Below are 19,398 nucleotides of genomic sequence, written 5' to 3'. Positions count from 1 at the left end.
TCGACGGAGGGACGTTTAACCACGTTTATGCACGTGGGGGAAGTCGTTTGATCATCCGCTCCCTCGATCAATCAATCTATGATGTTTGTTTTTGTGCGATGTGGGAGTGTTGCTGTTGAAGACACCTGCCCCGGCGCCGTCACACTGGGCAACCAACATCAAGGAGCCGAGTTCTCCTTATTGTCATTTGAGTGACAAGGCCAATGTTTTATTGTTGTCTAATTTAGCAGTTGTTGCTGGGCGGCATCCAATGATCAGTGTAAGTAACTTTAATGTAAAATCTCTTTATTTATTTTCCTCGTATAGGCTAGTCTACCAATGTTTTTCTTCATTGTGTGTTTTTTAGGTAAATGTTAGAAATTCTTAATTTTTCACTATATTCCCCCTTCGTATAAACGGAATGAGAATGTGACCACCAAGATGGATTACAGCATTTTGTCGGGTTACGGTCTTCTTCCACCAGTGTGGAAACTATGGCTACGTATTTGTTAAGCAAATCCGTGGACACGGCAAAACCATCTGCCAGACTCTGAGCGCAAATAAGAAGCCTGGGATTTATTACCAGACTCGCTAATAATAGGCAACTATGTAACTCCCGTCTTTCGTTCTGCTGAAAACAAAAGCAATTTTCCTCTGTGTCTAAATTAAAGACAATAAATCCGCCATCAGATTGGGATACAAATCTACCATGAGTATTTATGAAACAATTGGTTATCATTACGTGTTTGCAATGTTTTGCCCTTTTTTTATTTTAAAATTATTATTATTATTATTATTATAAATTTTTTTTACATAATATTCACAGCATTATTATTTTAGAAAGACACAATAACTCCATGCAACTTCGGGTGATAGGGCGATATTGAAGCTATATTGTATAACTGCATATATTAATTTAGGCATAGGCTGTCAAGTTGTGAGAGTGGTCACGGAGTAATAAGTGATAATAATTATAATTTAAAACGAAAAAGTTGCAGGATCGTGTTGCTGAAATATGGCAATATCGGTCTTGTTTAGGTCTAACTTCTCAAAACGGAGTGGGGAAAAATAAATAGACTATGCAGTATAGGGAGTAGGCCCTCCGCCATGCAATAGCCTAATGGTCGTCAACATCATACTGGGACAAAATACTTGCTTTGATTGATTGATTGATTGATTGATTGATTGATTGAAAACTTAACAGATTGCAGAATGGGTACAGCTCAATACATACAACTGTACATTGGAGGTGGGGGGGGGGGACACACTGTACACTGTACATTGGAATACTGACAAAGCCATACTTGGTCATTTACTGTACAACTGGGTTAGGACATTTGTAGGGGCCAGTTTCGAATTGCAGTCTCCCGTAGGTGTTCTTTGAGAGTGTTTTTGAAAGTGGGTATAGTGATTCACATTCAGCTAATGCTCCAAACTCTGATGCCATTCCATATAAATACAATATCTATCTATTATCTACTATACGCCATTCATGACTCTACTACTGGACATGACAGAGGCGACTTCTGTTAAGTATGGGAGGAGAGGGTGGAGAGTTCTGCTCAACTCATTTGCCTGGCAAATGTGACCACAAACCCGGCAGTATTGCGCTCAGATGCTTGGAAGGAAGTCTTGTCCATTTTCACACCGTGTAATGCTCTCTAGATGAGCTGCTTCAGATGGGGTCCGAGGCGCACAGCCCCGGCACGCGGCACCAGCAGGAACGAGTTGGTTCCCTCGAAGCCTCCGAGGTTCAACGGGTGGTGCTGGCCCCCACGGGCCTTCCAGGTGATCGGCTGGCTGGTGTACTGCTACCTGGCCACGGTCGGCTTTGGCGTCTTCGTCCCCCTTCTGCCTCCACCGTGGAGCTACGCTGTGTATGCTGTATCCTTTTACACAGAAGGTATCAATATGTACAGTGATACATGTATAGGTATAATTTATAAAGGTATAAAGACAGTATGGTCATTGGTCATGCATGGCCAGCAGTGTAACTAGCAAGAGTATAGATAAGGGATATGTACAGATATAGATATAGAATCTACATTATGTAAAAAGAATGATATATGCAGGTATGTACAGACAGATGTTATATATATATATGGTATGAATAAATATATATACGGCATATACAGCATTATTTGACATGCTATCATTCATACAGATATATGTGTTATATGCAAGTGTATAAGTAGGTATATAGAAGGATTGTATGCAGGTATATTCAGACAGATATGAATATACTATATATATGCGGTAAATATAAATACATAAATGTATATATACATGCTATCATATAGTAATATGGGTAGACTATAGGTAGTTATGATTAATATGATGATTACAGTGTAGGGCAGTTGTAGACAGTGAAAGCAGTAGGTAATTGAGTATAGACAACAGAGTTCAAAGTTCACTGACACTGTCGGGGTTAGGGGTTTTGTTCCCACAGGAGCTACTGGTGCTTAAATTACATGCACTCGTGAAACTCTCGATGGCACTTTGGGAAAAGGCGTACACCAAATTATATCAAATGTCTTAACATGAGTGGGTGGTTGATGTTTAAAGAGGAAAGGAGTTCATCCATAATACAGCGTAGCTGCAGCCACAAAAAAGGAGGCTATTTTCTATTTCAAATTGAGCCCATATCATGTCTCCTCAATCTATATATAGCCATCTGTGTTGGGGCATCTTTTACCTCTTGTGAATGGACTTCAGAACTAGACAACGGTTATGTTGTTTGGTTTTCTTTTTCTACATTGGCACAAGTCATGCCAGAATCACGACCGTCTTTGTCTCTATGTACTACGCTCTCCATTAAGCCTAAGAGACTCTCCTTGTCCCGAGTTGAATGCTATAGTATACGTCAACACTGCTTGTTAATATAGCCGAGGGAGGCTGTTGGTAGAAACAAGAACCGTTGATGTATTCAGACCTGACTGCTCCTCACATAAGATGTACTTTTGTATATAACAGTGGATCCCCATAGTATGCAAGTGCTGATTTGTATCTAACCGTTGTCGCTGATTGATGAATAGATACTTTATTAATCCCCTGTGCTAAACAACATAAGAAATGCGGGCGTCATAGCAGCATGGGGAAGGGGAGGTACAGGTATGGTCAGGGTAATAGTAGAAAGACATAAATATAGGCAATAAAATTAACTCTAGTCTGAGTATAAAAATATGAGAAAAGTAAACAGTGTAAATAAAGGTGCAGATGCCCTATCAGTTATATTATACGCTACAATAAATAAAGAATTAGAATCTGAATATATGAGTAAGAGTAAAAGTAAACAGTATACACAAGGTGCAGTATACACAAGGTACCCTACATTTTAGCACGTCGTATTCCTTGACCTTTGCCCTGCGCAGCTGAACGGTGTAGCCTTCCTCGTACACCTGGTGACCCACATCGCCGCGGTGACACTGGATCCAGCGGATCCCGGCGTTAAGGCCAAAGAGACCTACTCCAATCCAATGCCACTCTTCGACCGGGCGAAGCAACCACACATCATCCATAATCTACACTGTTACATCTGTGATGTCAAGGTGTACGTATACCAGCAAAGGCTTCCGTGCAATTGTATTTTTTAATAATAATCATTTTTTTTGGAAGTTATCAAAAGGTTTAATGTCATAGTGTTTCATGTAATCTGTCTTTGTTTTAGTGGCCCCAAAGCAAAACATTGTGGAGTTTGCAACAAATGTGTGGCAGACTTTGATCATCACTGCAAGTGGCTGAACACCTGCGTGGGCGGCCAGAACTACTGGTAAGACCCAACCATCGACCGTATTCACACAGCGGCCATTTTGCTTGTGTGGGAACAGGGTGGAAAGGAATCACAACCTGAGTATGACATGAGAGCAAAATGGCTGCCATGTGAATAATGGTCAATGGAGGGTTTTTATTTTTTTTTGTTTTTTTTAATTTTTAATTTTTTTTATCTTTTCCCCCCTCCTTTTTCCTCCGATTTTCTCCCATCCCAATGTTAGTCGTTATGCCAATTCCCAATCCCCTTCCTGGTCGCTGCACACTTACCCCCCACAGTCGGTCTGGGAGAGTGGAGGCTATCACGTGCTTCCTCCGACACACGTCTAGCCAATCAACCGCTTCTTTTCACCTGGCAGCGCGGACTCTCACTGAGAGGGTGTAACGTGTGGAAGGATCACACTACCCCCCTTAGATCCTATCCGCGCTGAGCAGGCGCCCCTACCGAACTGTAGCAGTCGCTGTTTACAACGACCCGGACCCACCCCGCCAGCTTTCCCACCCTCTAATACAGCCAATTGTATTAGTGTGAACGGCCAGCCAAGCTGGTGACAACGCCGGAGCTGTGAGCTGGATTCGAACAGGCGAATCCAGCGTCTCCGGTGTTGGTGACGAACGCAATCTCCGCTACGCCACCTGACCGCCCAATGGAGGGTTTCTTAAAGGTGCTGTAAGTGGTATTTATTTGGTTAAAACAAGTGGTTTACAATAATAATAAAAAGAATAACTCTATATTCCGACAGCCATCACTGATGTGTTTGGTCAGTAACATTGGTAGTCCCTCTGCTCTGTAGTAAACACAAAATAAATTGTCTGGTATCCCTTCCCATTTGATCCAATCAGGAGAGACAACGCCACACTGCAAAAATTGGAACAAATAGGAACTAGTTTTAAGCAAATATGTGCTTGAAACAAGTCAAATAATCTGCCAGTGCAGTAAGCAAATCTATCTAAGCAAGATATCTTGAAATAAGTAAAAAATATCTAGTGTTCTCTCTCCTGATTGGATAAAGTGGGAAGGGATACCCGAAAATGTATTTTGTGTTTACTGCAGAGTGGAAGGACTGGGAGACCCACTCTATATGTACACTGTTATGTACCCCAATTGCTATTGCATGTACATACATGTGTTTTATTACACGTATATGTACATACATACCAACTATTCGCCTGTTTTTCCTCCACCCATCGATCATCCATAGCATCACTGACATCCAAGTTGGGGGATCCCCCTTTGAACGGGTCTTCTAAGGTTTCTCTCCTCCACGTCACCTGTGGTGCTTTTTTCCTATTGCTAGGAGTTTTTCCTTACCTTCACTGGGGAATGTCTGGGAGTGTTGCATATTTGGATTTTATGGTGGATTTTGTTCTTGATTTATTGGGATGTTTCTTCTTGACTTGTTTAAAGAAGACTTGTCAAGCCCATGGGGACATTACCTTGTGATTTTGGGCTTCATAATTTTTTTTAATTTGATCTATATCAGTGATGGCTGTCTGAATGTTTAACCAAAAAGTACCACTTACAGCACCTTTCATTATTTTTTTTTAAACTTTGACCAGTCAGCTGGTTCTTTTAGCGTTTATCGCTTTTTCATCGCATTCATACTTGGTCAAGTTCGACCGACAGAAGCAGGCTGAAAGGGTTCAGATGGGGGGGAAGACACTCTGGGAAAGGCACGGCTGCCGTCCGGGATTCGAACGCGCTCAGCCCCAGATCCGTGACGAGCACGGTTGTCCACGGCGCTGAAATAGCACTCGCGGTACGTGGTGAGCTACTGGAGCTCCCCAGCAGCACCTTTCATTTTGAGTCTATACTTGACATTTCAATGCATGTAACCTGCTGCTGTGGGAAATTAATTGCAGTTTTCTTTTCGTGTTTCACCTCCAGGTGCTTTTTTGTGGCGCTGTGCTCTGCTGCCCTGGGTGTCTTTCTTCTTCTCCTAGTCATCATGTTCATAGTCATCCAGCACTTTCTGCATCCCAGCAGCTTACGGACGGCCCCGCAGTTTGACAGTGAGTATCTTGCCTGCGTGCTGCTCAGACTGAAATGCATTCTGTTTCATTTCTTTTAACCAGATTTCGCTAAACAAACAAACAAACAACCAAACAAACCTCTGGTCTTTAGTGCAACTCTAATTAGGCTGAAACCAAGTTGTAATAATAACGTCTTTGTGTAAACTCACAATGGAGTAGAAATACCACCCCCCTTGGCTTTGCTACCTGAATTGGATAGTTTTCGGGTGGTAGACTGGATCAAACTGTGGTATTAAACTTTGGTAGTCATGTGGTGCTGGTGGTGAGTGAAGGGTTCAGAGTTGAGGTATCTGCCGTTGGCCAGTCACCGTTGCTTGCACTTAAACCAAAACTGAGATCAAAACAGGGCTGCACATTGAGTCAAAGCTACGGTTTGGTACCATTCACATTTGAAGCGATACCAGTACCAGTTCCCGGAATTCGGTATCGGTACCCAGTGGTACCTTTTTTCGATACTCTCTCTGTAATAACAAAAGGCCCAAGAGATGGGACTGTAATATATATATTTGTGGAAAAGGCTCCCTCTTGTCAAGTATATTACACTCTTAGACTAAACATGTAAAGTTACCCAAATTTGGTACCGATTGATCTAGCAGTAGGTACCCTTAAAAGTACAGAGTTTAAGGGGTGCCTGGGTAGCACAGTGGACTAAGCACTCGCCTACCACCGCAGAGACTCTGGGATCGAATCCAGCTGTCAGCGGTACCTCCGGCTCGGTCAGTCGTCCCTACCAACACAATTGGCAGTGTTAGCGGGTGGGAGGCCGGTGGGGTATGTGTCCTGGTCGTTGTAAACTGTGATGCCTACTGGTTGGTCGGGGGGCGCCTGTTCAGCAGGGGAAATAGCGTGAACCTCCGCGTGCGTTACGTTCCCCCAGTGAAACTCCTCGCTGTCGGGTGAAAAGAAGCGTCTGGCGACTCCACATGTATCGGAGGAGGCATGTGGTAGTTCTACACCCTCCCCAGGCCGACAGTGGGGCAATGCGGTAGTTCTACACCCTCCCCAGGCCGACAGTGGGGCAATGCGCACAACGACCAGGAAGGGAATTGGCATAACGACTAAATTGGGATGGGTGAAAAATACAGAAATAAATAGAATTACAGAGTACAGAGTTTGTGACCCAACCCTAGTTAAAGCCAAAGTGACCACCAATCAAAGTCAAAGTCAGCTTTATTGTCGCTTCTCATAATGTGCAAGACATACAGAATGTGCAAGACACCAATCACCACACTACTACCAAAAACGTACAGGGGGAACACTGCGGCACACTTAAGAACGTTTATTAGTAGGCGGTTAGGTGGTCGAGCGGAGATTGCGCTCGTCACCAGCCCCGGAGCTGTGAGCTTGGTTCGCCTGTTCGAATCCAGCTCACAGCTCCGGGGTTGTCACCAGCTTGGCTGGCCGTCTGCACTGATACAATTGGCTGTATCAGAGGGTGGGAGAAGCTGGCGGGGTGGGTCCGGGTCGTTGTAAACAGCGACTCCTACAGTTCGGTCGGGGCGCCTGCTAAGCGCGGATTGGACATGAGGGGGATAGTGTGGTCCTCCCACACGCTACGCCCTCTCAATGAGAATCCGCGCTGCCAGGTGAAAAGAAGCGGTGATTGGCTGGACGTGTGTCGGAGGAAGCACGTGGTAGCCTCCACTCTCCCAAATGATCTGACTGTGGGGGGTAAAGCGCAGCGACCAGGAAGGGACTGGGAATTGGCATACGACTAACATTGGGATGGGAGAAAATCGGAGGAAAATGGAGGGGGAAAAAGACAAAAAAAAAAAAAAAAAAAAACGTTTATTAGTTTTGCATTCCAGTTCCAGGTGTGTGTCTGTGTGTGTCTGTTTGTGTGTTGTTGTCCTCCCGTCCCTTAACCCTCGTTTTTTTGTAGGTTTGGGCAGTAACGGGACGTGGCTGGTGTTCCTACCAGTGGCACCTATTCAGACCAGTTCAGTTGGTCTCCTGGTGTTGGCCTTCATGACTGTCATGCTGGGTGTCATCTGTCTGCTGCTGCTTGGCCACCTGCTGGGCTTCCACCTTTACCTCTGTGAGTCCCAAACAGGTCCCGCACACGTCTCACTATACCCAGCGAGGATCGGGCCGTCCCGACATCTGGGTCGACTGAAGTCGTGTCACAACTTGATTTGAATTGGCCTTTCATTCAACCCAAATTCTAACAGAGGAAGATTTTACCTGAACATTTGAAGATGCTGTTAGGAGTGTGTTTATAAATGTTTAAGCAGTTGTGTTCTTAGTTTGCATTTGACATCCTCACCTTATCTCACTAAACCATTTAAATAACATTGAAGTATTCGTCTAAAGACCGACATTAGAAACACTTATTTTTTCCTCTCTTTGGGCTGTTTAGACACAATAGACAGCTAACGGACATCAAAACGTTTGCTGGATATTAGTACTCACTATTTATTTTTTTATCTACTTTTTTTCTCCCATTTTCAATTTTTCTCCCATCCCAATTTCGTATCGTCCAATTCTACCCTCCCCTGTCTCGAACGCTGTTAGGCCATGCCTCCCACAGGCCGGCTGCAATGTGGACGAAGCCTTGCATCACATGTCCCCTCCGGTACTCGAGGAGGCAGCTGTCGCATCTTTTCACCTGCACAGCGCGATCTCTCAGTGGCGGGGGGTCTGCGTGGGAGGGACACGCCGCCCCCGTTGCTTCCTGATTCTACTGCGCAGGCGCACCAACCGACCTGTAGGAGTTGCTGTCCACAACGTCCGATCCCCACCCACCAGCTTCCCACCCCCTAATACTGCCAATTGTATTAGTATGAACGACCAGCCAAGCTGGTAGCAATGCCGAGAGCTGGGCTCGAACCCAGCATCTCCTGCATTAGTGGCGAGCGCCTTGCCCACTGCGCCACTATTTTAAGGTATATAACTGGTATGCATTCACAAAGGTATAGCCTATGTATATTTGTACTCCTGTTGGGGCCTCTTGGACCAGATCGACATAGTTAATAATAAACCTGTTCACATTCGGCGCCAGACCCGAGTTATCTCGGGTTTTGGTCGTTTTTTCTTTTATTTGATATTTGTATTCATTATTCATCCACTGCAGGCACGTGCACACATAGAGGCCAAGGGGTGCTTGATATTAGGTAAAGAGAGAGAGATGCCCCATATTCCATTGCAGTTTGCACGGCCTCCTCACCGTGCCTTTCCGCGGACCTATATATTTTATGCATAGCGTGGGTGGTGATGATGATGATGATAGAAACCGCTGTGGCGCATACAGTTGAATGCTGGTATTACACTCATTGAGGGACACGAAGAAGTCAAGTCCGATGGGATTTGGGAATCTCAAATACAAATCGGGATTTGAATAAAAAATGCATTTATATTAAACAATACAGAATATACAGCACTTCTTGGGGTCTGTAGGGTAAGCACTTATTCCCTCCCCCCTGAACATTTATGGAGATGTATGGGCTTTTTAAGTCAGTGATAAAAGTGTCTTTCAAGGATAAGTGAGCTCCTGCACTGCTTATTATAGTTCAATATTCAATATTTGATCACCAAAACCCCCCAAAAAGCATAAAAGGGGGCCCCCCTCGCCCGAAAAGGGCCCTTAAAAATCACGCTTGCGCGCTACGCGCGCTCGGTTAATATATACACACAAGTGTAGTGCCCTTTTCAGCCTTTGAGCACCTGCCCCTCTAAAGTCCTGTGCACGTCCCTGATCCACTGACCTCGGTGTTGCCATAGGAAAGGATTCTGAGTTGGCCAAAGTGCAATACCGGCCGCATCCTGCTAAATGGCAGTGTGGCCCACCTAGGGCTGGGGGGCGATATGGCCTAAAAATTAAATCTCTGATTTTTTCACACCACATCCGATTTACGATTTTAAATCGATTTCTTTCTCTTAAAAACTAGAAACACCAAGGAAATCATTCAAATAAGCTTTGTTTTTATTTGACAAACCAAGATGAATTTCCCTATTGGGATTGAAGTGCAAACCTAACTTAAAAAATTTAAATTATAATAATATATATATAAAAGGTTACTCTTGATCAAACAAAGATGAATGTCCCTATTGGGATTAATAGTGCAATAACTTGCTTTTTCACCAAACTTCACTTAAAACAAATAAAAGGTGCCTCTTGATCATCAAACAAGAATTAATTTCCCTATTGGGATTAATAAAGTGCAAATCTAACTTTCACCAAACATACATTTCTGTAAAATAAAAGGTGACTATTAAAATTATTATTCTTATTATTCTTATTTTAAATGAATTTTCATTTTTTTAAATTGTCCTAAATCATTCATTCGAATTAATCGATTAATTGCCCAGCCCTAATAACCCGTTGAAAGCTTATATCTCACCCTGTGTTACACTTAAATCCCTCTGGGCGCTAAATTTAGACGGAGCCGAGTAAATCACTTCATCTGACCACTTCGAAACGCATCTGGCACACTCGATCCATAAATTGTGCCAAATTATGTCCGGGACCAGATGGACACCAATACTGGAAATCGCGATCAGACAATTGAAATATTATTTTTGGAATAACCCTGATCAAAGGTAAGGACTATCTGACATCAATTTCAGCTTGATCCAACAATGTTTTCATATCGATCCAGCTGATCAGTGTGTGTAGTGTTCAACACGAATGCCGTTACTGGCCATCAAAGCATAAAAACCAGGCTAATGGCTGGCGCCCAATGTGTTAATGTTTTATCTGGCTAAATAAAGGTTAAATAATATATTTTTTTTAAATAAACATTGTTACAATACCATTGTCCAATATTTTAAAAAGATTACACGTTGCAGAGTTATTATAAAACATTTGTGATGGAAACTAGATAAGAAGAGGCCCTTGATAAAGAAGGCAGTCTGAATGTGTAACAAAAAGGACATCACAAAGACATCACATCACAGTGTAATTTGCATTGAGTCAAGTGTTGTCAATAATAAGAAAACTATAATTTGATTTGATCTTTATTTATCTCAAACACAACAAACATACACATTACAGTGAAGAAGACCAAATGTAAATGTAAACAAATTAGTCTGTCTTTATCCATACAAAAAGAAACAAGGATGAGAAGGGGATTTGAATTTGAGAAGGGGCAGAAGGAAGCAAAGCTTATCTAGTCCTGCCCTTTTCTTACAATATCATAACATTTCAAATAAAACTCAATTATGAATAAAACAAGGAAACAATAAGACAAATTCCCTGAGAGCAACTATCTCTAGTTCCTCAGTTCTGTATAAAATATTGTCTATCAGTGCTTTTTTGTATCTATTTTTGAACTGTGCAACGTTATTGCTCTGTTTCATTTCCACTTATAGTCCATTCCATAAAGCTATACCCCACAAACTGAAATGCACATGCTTTTAAGAGTGGTGCGGACAGTAGCATATTTTAAGTTAAGTTTCCCCCTTAACCCTTTCACCGCCACACTACCAAACGGTTAACCCTTTCACTGCAACAATACACAGAGGGTTAACCCTTTCACTGCCACACAACAGCCGGTTGTGTGATAGTAAAGGGTTAACCTTCTGTCGCTTGGCAGTGAAAGGGTTAAATCACAATTTCCCTCTCTGTCCATGAAAATATTTTGTATATTTGTATCTTTTGTATAATCTTATTTTATTGTCTTTATTCCTCTGGTGGGTACAGTGTACAAGGGCATCAGTACGTTTGACTACATAAAGATACAGCGTCAGAAAGATGTCGGAGCAGGAGTCCCTAAGTCAGTTAATACTCCTGACACGGAAACACAGGTCAGACCATAACTCCTCCACCTCTCACCGCCATTCCCCCGGTCACCCTGCCACACGTGTAAAGCTGAACTGTTGTGTTTTTCTTTCAAGAACCAGGAGATTTCTCTTGAGTGCGAGTCGACATTGCAACATAATTCAAGGTAGGATCAACTTGCATATGGTTTTCCAGTAATATTGCAAGTTAGTTTTTTGTACAGTAGCATGGCTAATGTACAAGTATAATAGTATATGAGGAAGACCCATGGCTCTGACTCTGACAGCTCTAAACACCTAAAATACTGCTGTGCTGAATACTGACTGTATCTGCCAAATGCCAATTTCATGATTTTATGTCTATTTTATCTGTATCAGTATAATCAAACCGTAAACAAAGAGGCCTATTGTGGCGGCTGGGTGGCGCAGCGGACATTGCACTCATCACCAACGCAAGAGACACCGGGTTAGAATCCGGCTGTCGGCGTTGCCTCCGGCTTGGGCCGGCCGTCATACTAACTCAGTTTGTCAGAGTTAGCGGGTGGGAAGTCGAAGGGTGGTAGTCTGGTCGTTGTGAACAACGACTCCTACAGGTCGGTTGGGGCGCCTGCACAGCAAAGTCAGGAAAATGGCGGGGGCAGTGTGAGCCTCCTATACGTTACTCCTCGCCAAATGAGAGTCCGCGCTGGCAGGTGAAAAGATGTGACAGGCTGCCTCCGCATGTTTCGGAGGGGACATGTGATGCAAAGCTTCTATCCTCCCTACAACCGGCCAGTGGGGGGCATATGCGAGCAACGATCAGGACAGGGGAGGGAGAATTGGCACGAGAGGTCAATTGGGATGGGGAGAAAAATCACAGAAAAAGGAGGAGAAAAAAGTAGATAAAAAAAACAAAAAAAACAAAGAGGCCTATTGTTATAGATCCTAATAGGAAAAACTATGTGATTTAATGTTCTATGCCTTACCTTGACTTTGTCTATTTTGCTGCTACTATTTTATGCTAATTTATGCTTATTCTATGCCTATTTTATGCCTGTCATTTCTTTTTATGCTGTGAAGCACTTTGAGCTGCATTTCTTGTAAGAAAGGTGCTATACAAATGAAGTGTATTATTATTATTATTATTATTATTATTATTATTATTATTATTATTATTATTATTATTATTATTATTATTATTAATAATAATAATAATATCACCTCCTTTTCTCTGCAGTACCTGCAATTATGATGATAAAGGCCAACTCACAGGTCGACTGTCAGAGTCCATCTGCACTGAGGTTAGTGAGAACGGTCTTCTTTCAATAATCTGTTTGGTACAATCAATGTGGTAAAATGGGATATGTTGTGTGTCTAAAACAGCTGTTTCTGAAACATTCCTTGGTCTAGATGGAAACCTTTAAGTCAGCAGAAAAGGAGAACGGTTTCCATTATGGCACAGAAGCCCCCTGTGAGATCACACCAGGTAAGATATGCGACTACGTTTTCATTCACTCAGTGCAGCCTGCGCAGAGGTGCGACCAAGTCATTGTTTTGCAAGTCCCAAGTGTTTACACTCAAGTCATGGGGGCGACAGTGGCTCAGGAGGTAGAGCGGTTGTCTGGTAATCAGAAGGTCTGATTCCACTTTTTTTTCTTTTTTTTTTAAAGCACCTTGGAAAAAACGCTATATAAATGCAGTCCAAGTCCCAAGTCAAGACTGGCAATTCCCAAAAATGTCAGGTTTCGAGTCCTAAACAAGTCCTGATGCATTCTTTACAAATGTAATGGCATTTCAAACTGTTAAAGCCAACAGAGTAAGAGTTAGTAGTTTATTACATTTAGATGATTCTGAACTGACACACAACTTCCTTCTCTGCTCGCGCAACTTGATTGGCGGCTGACAGACTGGTCCAAAGTGAAACTAATCAGGGGAATTAAGTTGATTCGCTTAACTTTTTATGGCATGGTTTATTTAACATTTTGGGCTTGGAGAAAGTATTAAAAAATATATATATATTCCTTTCATTGTACTGTACTTGTGCTGTATAATGACAATACGTTTGAATCTAATGTCTAATCTAATCAAGTCTTTCAAGTCATAAAGCTCAAGTCCGAGTGAAGTCAGAAGTTGTTGTTGTTAAAGTCAAAGTTGAGTTGCAAGTGTTTTATGCTTTTTGTCAAATCTGAAGTCATCCAATAAGTCATGTGACTCGAGTCCAAGTCATGTGACTCAAGTCCACACCTCTGGTGCTTTATGTCATAGGGAGGTGTAGTGGTTACGTCATTGCCGTTTTTCGTGTTCCACCCTCTGTCCAACGCAATGTATTTCCCCGTTGCCCATTTCTAAATCGCCTCGTTTAAAACAAATAAAGCATGAACATTGGCATGGTGTACCTTTCTGTGGTTATTCATCCACAATCTATAGCTCAACATGAAAATATTCGCAATTAATCATAAAGAAAAATCGCGAAATTTTATTTCAACCAAAAATGTTTAAACAATAATGTTAGTGATAGAAGGGAACTCATTTTGTGCAAAAATGTAAAGCTTTTCAATTTCCATGTGGCAGAATTGTTACAATAGCCGATAATCCATTTTCCCAATGATAAATCCCTATACGGGTGGAACAACCAGTGACGTCAGACTACACCTCCCTATTGCTATAATTATAGTCATAGTGGAACAGTGTTAAATTCAATGATATTGATACTAGGAGAGACAAACTGCAAGCAAGCAAGTCATAACACAAGTTAACTCTGCTACAACACAAGGATCATAAAATAAAGAGTTATTAATAAAGATTATTTTGGCTAACAAATGTAAAAAACAACAACAACTTAATTTCTATAGCATTATATACCAATGAACTTCATTACTATTGGGTGTGGACTCCAGGGCTTCTCTTCGTGTCAAAACAGTACATAGAATTTTTTTGTTATGCAATAATAAAGGTCGCATTCACACCAGAGCTGTTTGGTCCGCTTTAAACGCACCAGAGTTCGTTTCCTCGGATAGTCCGCTTGGTTTGGGGTAGTGTGAAAGCTCATTCAAACTCTGGTGCGGACCAAAAAAGCGAACTCTGGTCCGCCTGAAAACGTAGGTCTCGGTTTGCTTCCAAGTGAACCCTGGTGCATACTTTTGTGGTGTGAATGCTCATCGGATCAAACGCAAGACCAAATATAGGAAGTGACCCGATAAACTGTGCATCTTGAGTAGAAGGAAACAAAACAAACACTGCGACGCGCACTGCAAAACAAGCACGCGTGGAAGATGTCTCGTGGACAGACGTGGGCGAATGAGGGGGTAAAAGCCCTGATAGAAATATGGTCAGACGAGCTAATTAAACAGCTGCTTGTGGCCACTCACAAAAACAACGAGGTGTACAAGTTGTTTAGCGAGAGAATGGTTGATGACAATGAGCTTCAATCGAACAATCGACCAATGGGCTGCTTCGCAGAATAATGTGGTGTGTGTGTATGTGCACTGTAGAGCTGTCCCCGAAGCCTGTTTTTGGCCCTTTTCGATCGTGTGATATTGTTTAGAAAGTTTGGTGCGCTTGACAAATTGCAGCGTGAAAGCAAACTGAACCAAATGAAGAATGCAACAATGTTGCAACTTCACCCCCCCCCCCCCGAATCGCACGAGTCCACCAAACTATATGCGAACGCGAATTTTCGGGGTTCGAGTCCCTGTGATCATAAATCACAAAAGCTAAAGAAGGATGTGTATCAGTGATAATCAAACCATAAACAAAGAGCCCTATTAAAGTGTTAGAAAAACTATGTGTTCGATGCCTCACCTTGACTTTGTCTATTTTGCTGCTGTCTATTTTATGCAAATTTTATGTCTGCACTTTATGCATTGCTCTTGATCTGCCAATTTTGTGCTAATGTCTTTTTTTCTTTACTACTTTGGAGCACTTTGAGCTGCAATTCTTGTATGAAAGGTGCTATACAAATAAAATGTATTACTAATATTATTATTACTATGTAAAAACATCAGTCAATGTTGGGTTTTGTGTCCATATCTTCTATCTGAAAAGGTGAGATTGCCATGAGTGACACAGAGTGCTGGCAGCTTGGGGTGGAGCCGGAGGAGATGCTCCAGAGTACAGAGCAGGCCAGCGTGAAGTCTGTTGACGAGGTTGCCGTGGTCCAGAACCCCCTGGGGAGCTCCCTCATGTCTCCCACGGGCCCAGAGGCTCTGCAGTAGCTGGCGTGTCGCACACGGTTGGGGACCGTGCTATATATATTCCACTCTCAGTATCTGTTTTAAGGATCGCTGTATGAAACGGAGCCATTCTGCCACGTACGTGGAACTAGTACCACTGAGGAACAACAGCAGGAGGATTAACGTTTGGACCTGCTGCCACGGCTTGGACCACCTATGCATTCGCTTAGTTTCGTCTGCCGGTGAAGTGGACACTTTGAATGCAGTCTGGATTCCTATGGAATAGGTCTGTGTGACTGCATGGGCTCCTGTATTGTACCCATTCCGCAATCTGTTAATAAAGTTTTCAATCAATCAATCAAAACTCCTCTGTAATACACAGTGGTTTTATAATGATGAAAAAAGGATGAAATTGTATAAATATATATATATCATGATTTTAGGGTTATTCTATTTGTCACAATTACATTTGTATTATAATTTTTTTAATAATTAGTTAAATAATTATTTTACATGATGTTCAGGTTTCACAACAACTGTTTTGAGATGGATTTGATCAAATAAAAACCTATGTAAATCACCAGAGTTTTTTTGCCCATCCATATTATTGTTATTATATTATTATCATCATCAATATTCCTTTTGCTAAATTGACCACACAGTGGAGCTATTGAGACACCCTGAGGTACCAACTACATTCTGTACATCAATGTTTAGTGATTTTCTATGATCAGTTTCTGTTTTACTTTATTAGTCATAATGTAGGTCAACACAATGGAATGTATTTGACAAGAGAAACAGGAACACTAGAGGACACTAGCCGCAATAGAGCACTAGTCATAACAATATATATATATATAATGGCATCATTAAATGGGCCATAAAGTAATACGTAAAAAAGAATAAGTGACATACACTAAATATAAAGTATAACAATATATACATTGTTACATTGATTTGTGTTGTGGAGTAGAGTGACAGGTGTGTGCACACATGGGATGGGAGAAAGGAATGAGATATGAGAGAATGGAGTGAGATGAATAACTATAGCACTATATGAAAAGGGGATTTGTGTGAAAAGGTAAAGTGTATACAACAGTATTGCACATTGGTGTGTCCAGGTTCAACAGCAGCAGTTGTGGTTTGATAGTGTTTCTTCTATGTAAACATTGCAGGTTTTTGAGTTGTTATGTTCAAGTATCATGGTAATGGTCTTCTTATGAGTTCGGAGATGCTGATCTAGTGTTTGTGTGTCTCACACTCCCACACAGAGCTGTTTCTACGCCTGTACGTCACAGCCTGCTGAAATAATATACGGGTATAGTTAGCGCCGGCTAGTTTACTTCCTCTTTGGGCAGAGATGTTTGACAGTGGAACGTCAAACATCTTTCCACGTAGAAGTGTGTGTGAGTGTATGTCTTGAGAGCTCGGCCCTATACGTCTTGTATCATTAGCTGATCCCTCTGTGGGCTCACTGGGTTACATAATGCACTTGTCCAGTCATTATTACCACTGAGAGTGTAACACTTTCAAAAAAGGTTCTTGCAGTGGACATGAGTAGACGTCAAGTAGGCAGCTTGGTTCAGAAACACTGTGTTTGCTGAGGGGGAAACACCTTAAAATGAGTATAGCATTTGTTTGGAAGATGCAGAATCTCTCTCATCTTCACTTAACCCTTTCACTATCACACTACAGAAGGTTAACCTTTCACTACCACACTACAGAAGGTTAACCTTTCACTACCACACTAACCATCTGTAGTGGTAGTGAAAGGTTAACCTTCTGTAGTGTGGTTGTGAAAGGGTTAACCCTTTGTCATGTGGCAGTGAAAGGGTTAACCTTCTGTATTGTCGCTGTGAAAGGGTTAACCCTTTGGTAGTGTGGTAGTGAAAGGGTTAAGGAGAAAATAGTCCTTCTCCCCCTAGAGAGACTATCCACTCTGACTGCCCAAAAACCAAACCACCATCAAGACATCAACTTGAACTGAAGCCAGGGTGCATTTCCTGGAAAATATTGTGGATTATTTTTTTTCCTTGGCCCTTGGCCTCTCACTGATGCAGCTTCCTGCCCATAGTTCACAACGACTGGCTCAGATGTATTGCTAGTGTAACGGGGAAGCCTGTGAGTCTATCCACAGTCACAGAAACAGGGGTGTTGACAAGTGACTGTGGCATTACGGGCTGGTAAATTAAACTCACTTCCTCATAACAGGGTTAACAGACGCATAGATACGGTACATAGGAGTGGATCCACTTCTTAGTGCAGCGGCCTGTGTCGTTGCCCGCGGCGCGGGAGCTCCCCTGTTCGACTCCCCCTCGGGACATTAACATTTAACAACAACACAACGCAGACCAATATGATCCGTCACACTATACAGTTGATAAACCCTATTATAACTGGTATCGACCATTTACTTTAGCACGAGTATAAAAGAAGATACAAGCTCCTATACAACGACAAATTAATCAATGATCATATTAACTGCATATTAGCCTTAATCAATGAGCGCCATGATGGTGACCAGATGCAAAAAGTCCAAAAGCAGGACAACAGTAAGATTTTGGTGGGACAAAGTGGGACAGATAGATCATGTACATTTTTTTATTAGAATAACATGGTCTTCACCGAGACCAATGTTTTTTTTTGCTTCAAAAAGAGAGACATCCTCTCAATATGTGGGACGTTCGGGACTTCGGTCAAATGGTGGGACAGTACAACCAAAAGGGGGACACCTGGTCACCCTAGCGCCATCACTGTCAGTGTCAGCATCATTGATGAGTGGAATATAGTAGCTCAGCTGATATATTAGCATACAAGAGAGCAAGAAGAAAAAAATAGCACGACGGCATCCAATCAGGGGGCTCGTTTAGCCTCAGCGTCTCGTGGGGACGCCGTCAGGAGGCAGATTCGCGCGCGCGGCAGCGGGAGAACAGTGTCGCCGAGGCTCGAGACGAGCTGCTCACGGTTCTGTGGAATTGACAACAAATACACGGCGCGAAAGAGGGGGATTACGTTACGTCCACAAGGTGATTATTCTAAAATGTTATCATTCAGGAGACATGATATACACCTATTATTTTCAGATTATGTTTTTGTTTGTTTTTATCTATTTGTTATTATTATGGGTTTACCAATTTAAAGTGTGAGATATTTGAGATATTTTCGTGACAGTAGCCCATGTGTCCATGCGCAGGCACGTCGTTGAATTGTCAGATGGTTTCACTTTCCGTTATTCAGCAGCTGTTTTCAATACTGTTTTTGGCATTATATGATAACACCATCGTTGATGTTATAGGTCCTAACGTTTGTGTAGCCTAAATAACGTTCAATGGATAGGATTGGCAACGAATGCTATATATCCTGCACTGATAACCGATGTGTGCAGAACAATAACAATGGTCACGTGACATGGACTCCTATTGCTTCAATATCACATCACGTTTATGTGACACGTCTCCCCCAATAAACATTTGCTGGTTCATCCAACTAGTTCGTCGCTGCCAAGTAAAAAAATAAACACATATGTAGCCTATATATAATTTTATAATTTTTTTTATTCAAAATTCTGCTCATCGTATCCTGTGGCTTTGTGCCAAGCTGCTAGGTTACATGTAGCTAGTTACATAATAACGTGGTAAAAAAAGATCTAACAAAAATTTGTTATTGCTCCTCCTAACCAGTGCCTATTTGTTTAGCATGAATATGAATAACGCGCATGATTAGTGCGCCCAAAATAATTTTTCTTTAA

General features: G+C 42.1%; 2 protein-coding genes across 3 annotated transcripts in view; both read left to right on the top strand.

The window, feature by feature from the left end:
• The first annotated feature begins 187 nt into the window (after positions 1 to 187).
• Positions 188 to 16,009, top strand: zdhhc11 (zDHHC palmitoyltransferase 11). 2 transcript variants are annotated; one of them, XM_084335739.1, is made up of 11 exons: positions 188 to 259; positions 1,645 to 1,863; positions 3,351 to 3,529; positions 3,647 to 3,748; positions 5,636 to 5,760; positions 7,664 to 7,819; positions 11,423 to 11,526; positions 11,617 to 11,666; positions 12,716 to 12,779; positions 12,889 to 12,964; positions 15,523 to 16,009. In XM_084335739.1, the coding sequence occupies exons 1-11, from the start codon at positions 251 to 253 to the stop codon at positions 15,690 to 15,692; spliced, it is 1,254 nt and encodes a 417-aa protein (XP_084191865.1). In that variant the 5' UTR covers positions 188 to 250; the 3' UTR covers positions 15,693 to 16,009. The 2 variants fall into 2 exon arrangements, with proteins under 2 accessions (XP_084191865.1, XP_084191866.1); XM_084335740.1 differs by lacking the exon at positions 3,647 to 3,748.
• A 2,562-nt stretch (positions 16,010 to 18,571) lies between these two features.
• The window catches only part of tppp (tubulin polymerization promoting protein), a 59,685-nt gene continuing 58,858 nt past the window's right edge, over positions 18,572 to 19,398 (top strand). Inside the window, exon 1 of the mRNA XM_084336111.1 lies at positions 18,572 to 18,676. The gene's annotated coding sequence lies outside the window, so the exon portion shown is untranslated. The remainder of the gene's footprint in view (positions 18,677 to 19,398) is intronic.

The sequence above is a fragment of the Notolepis coatsorum genome, assembly GCF_963971535.1.
Source record: "Notolepis coatsorum genome assembly, chromosome: 19".
Taxonomy (NCBI): domain Eukaryota; kingdom Metazoa; phylum Chordata; class Actinopteri; order Aulopiformes; family Paralepididae; genus Notolepis; species Notolepis coatsorum.
Note: the sequence above shows the minus strand (reverse complement) of the source record. Positions and strands in the feature narration are given on the sequence as shown.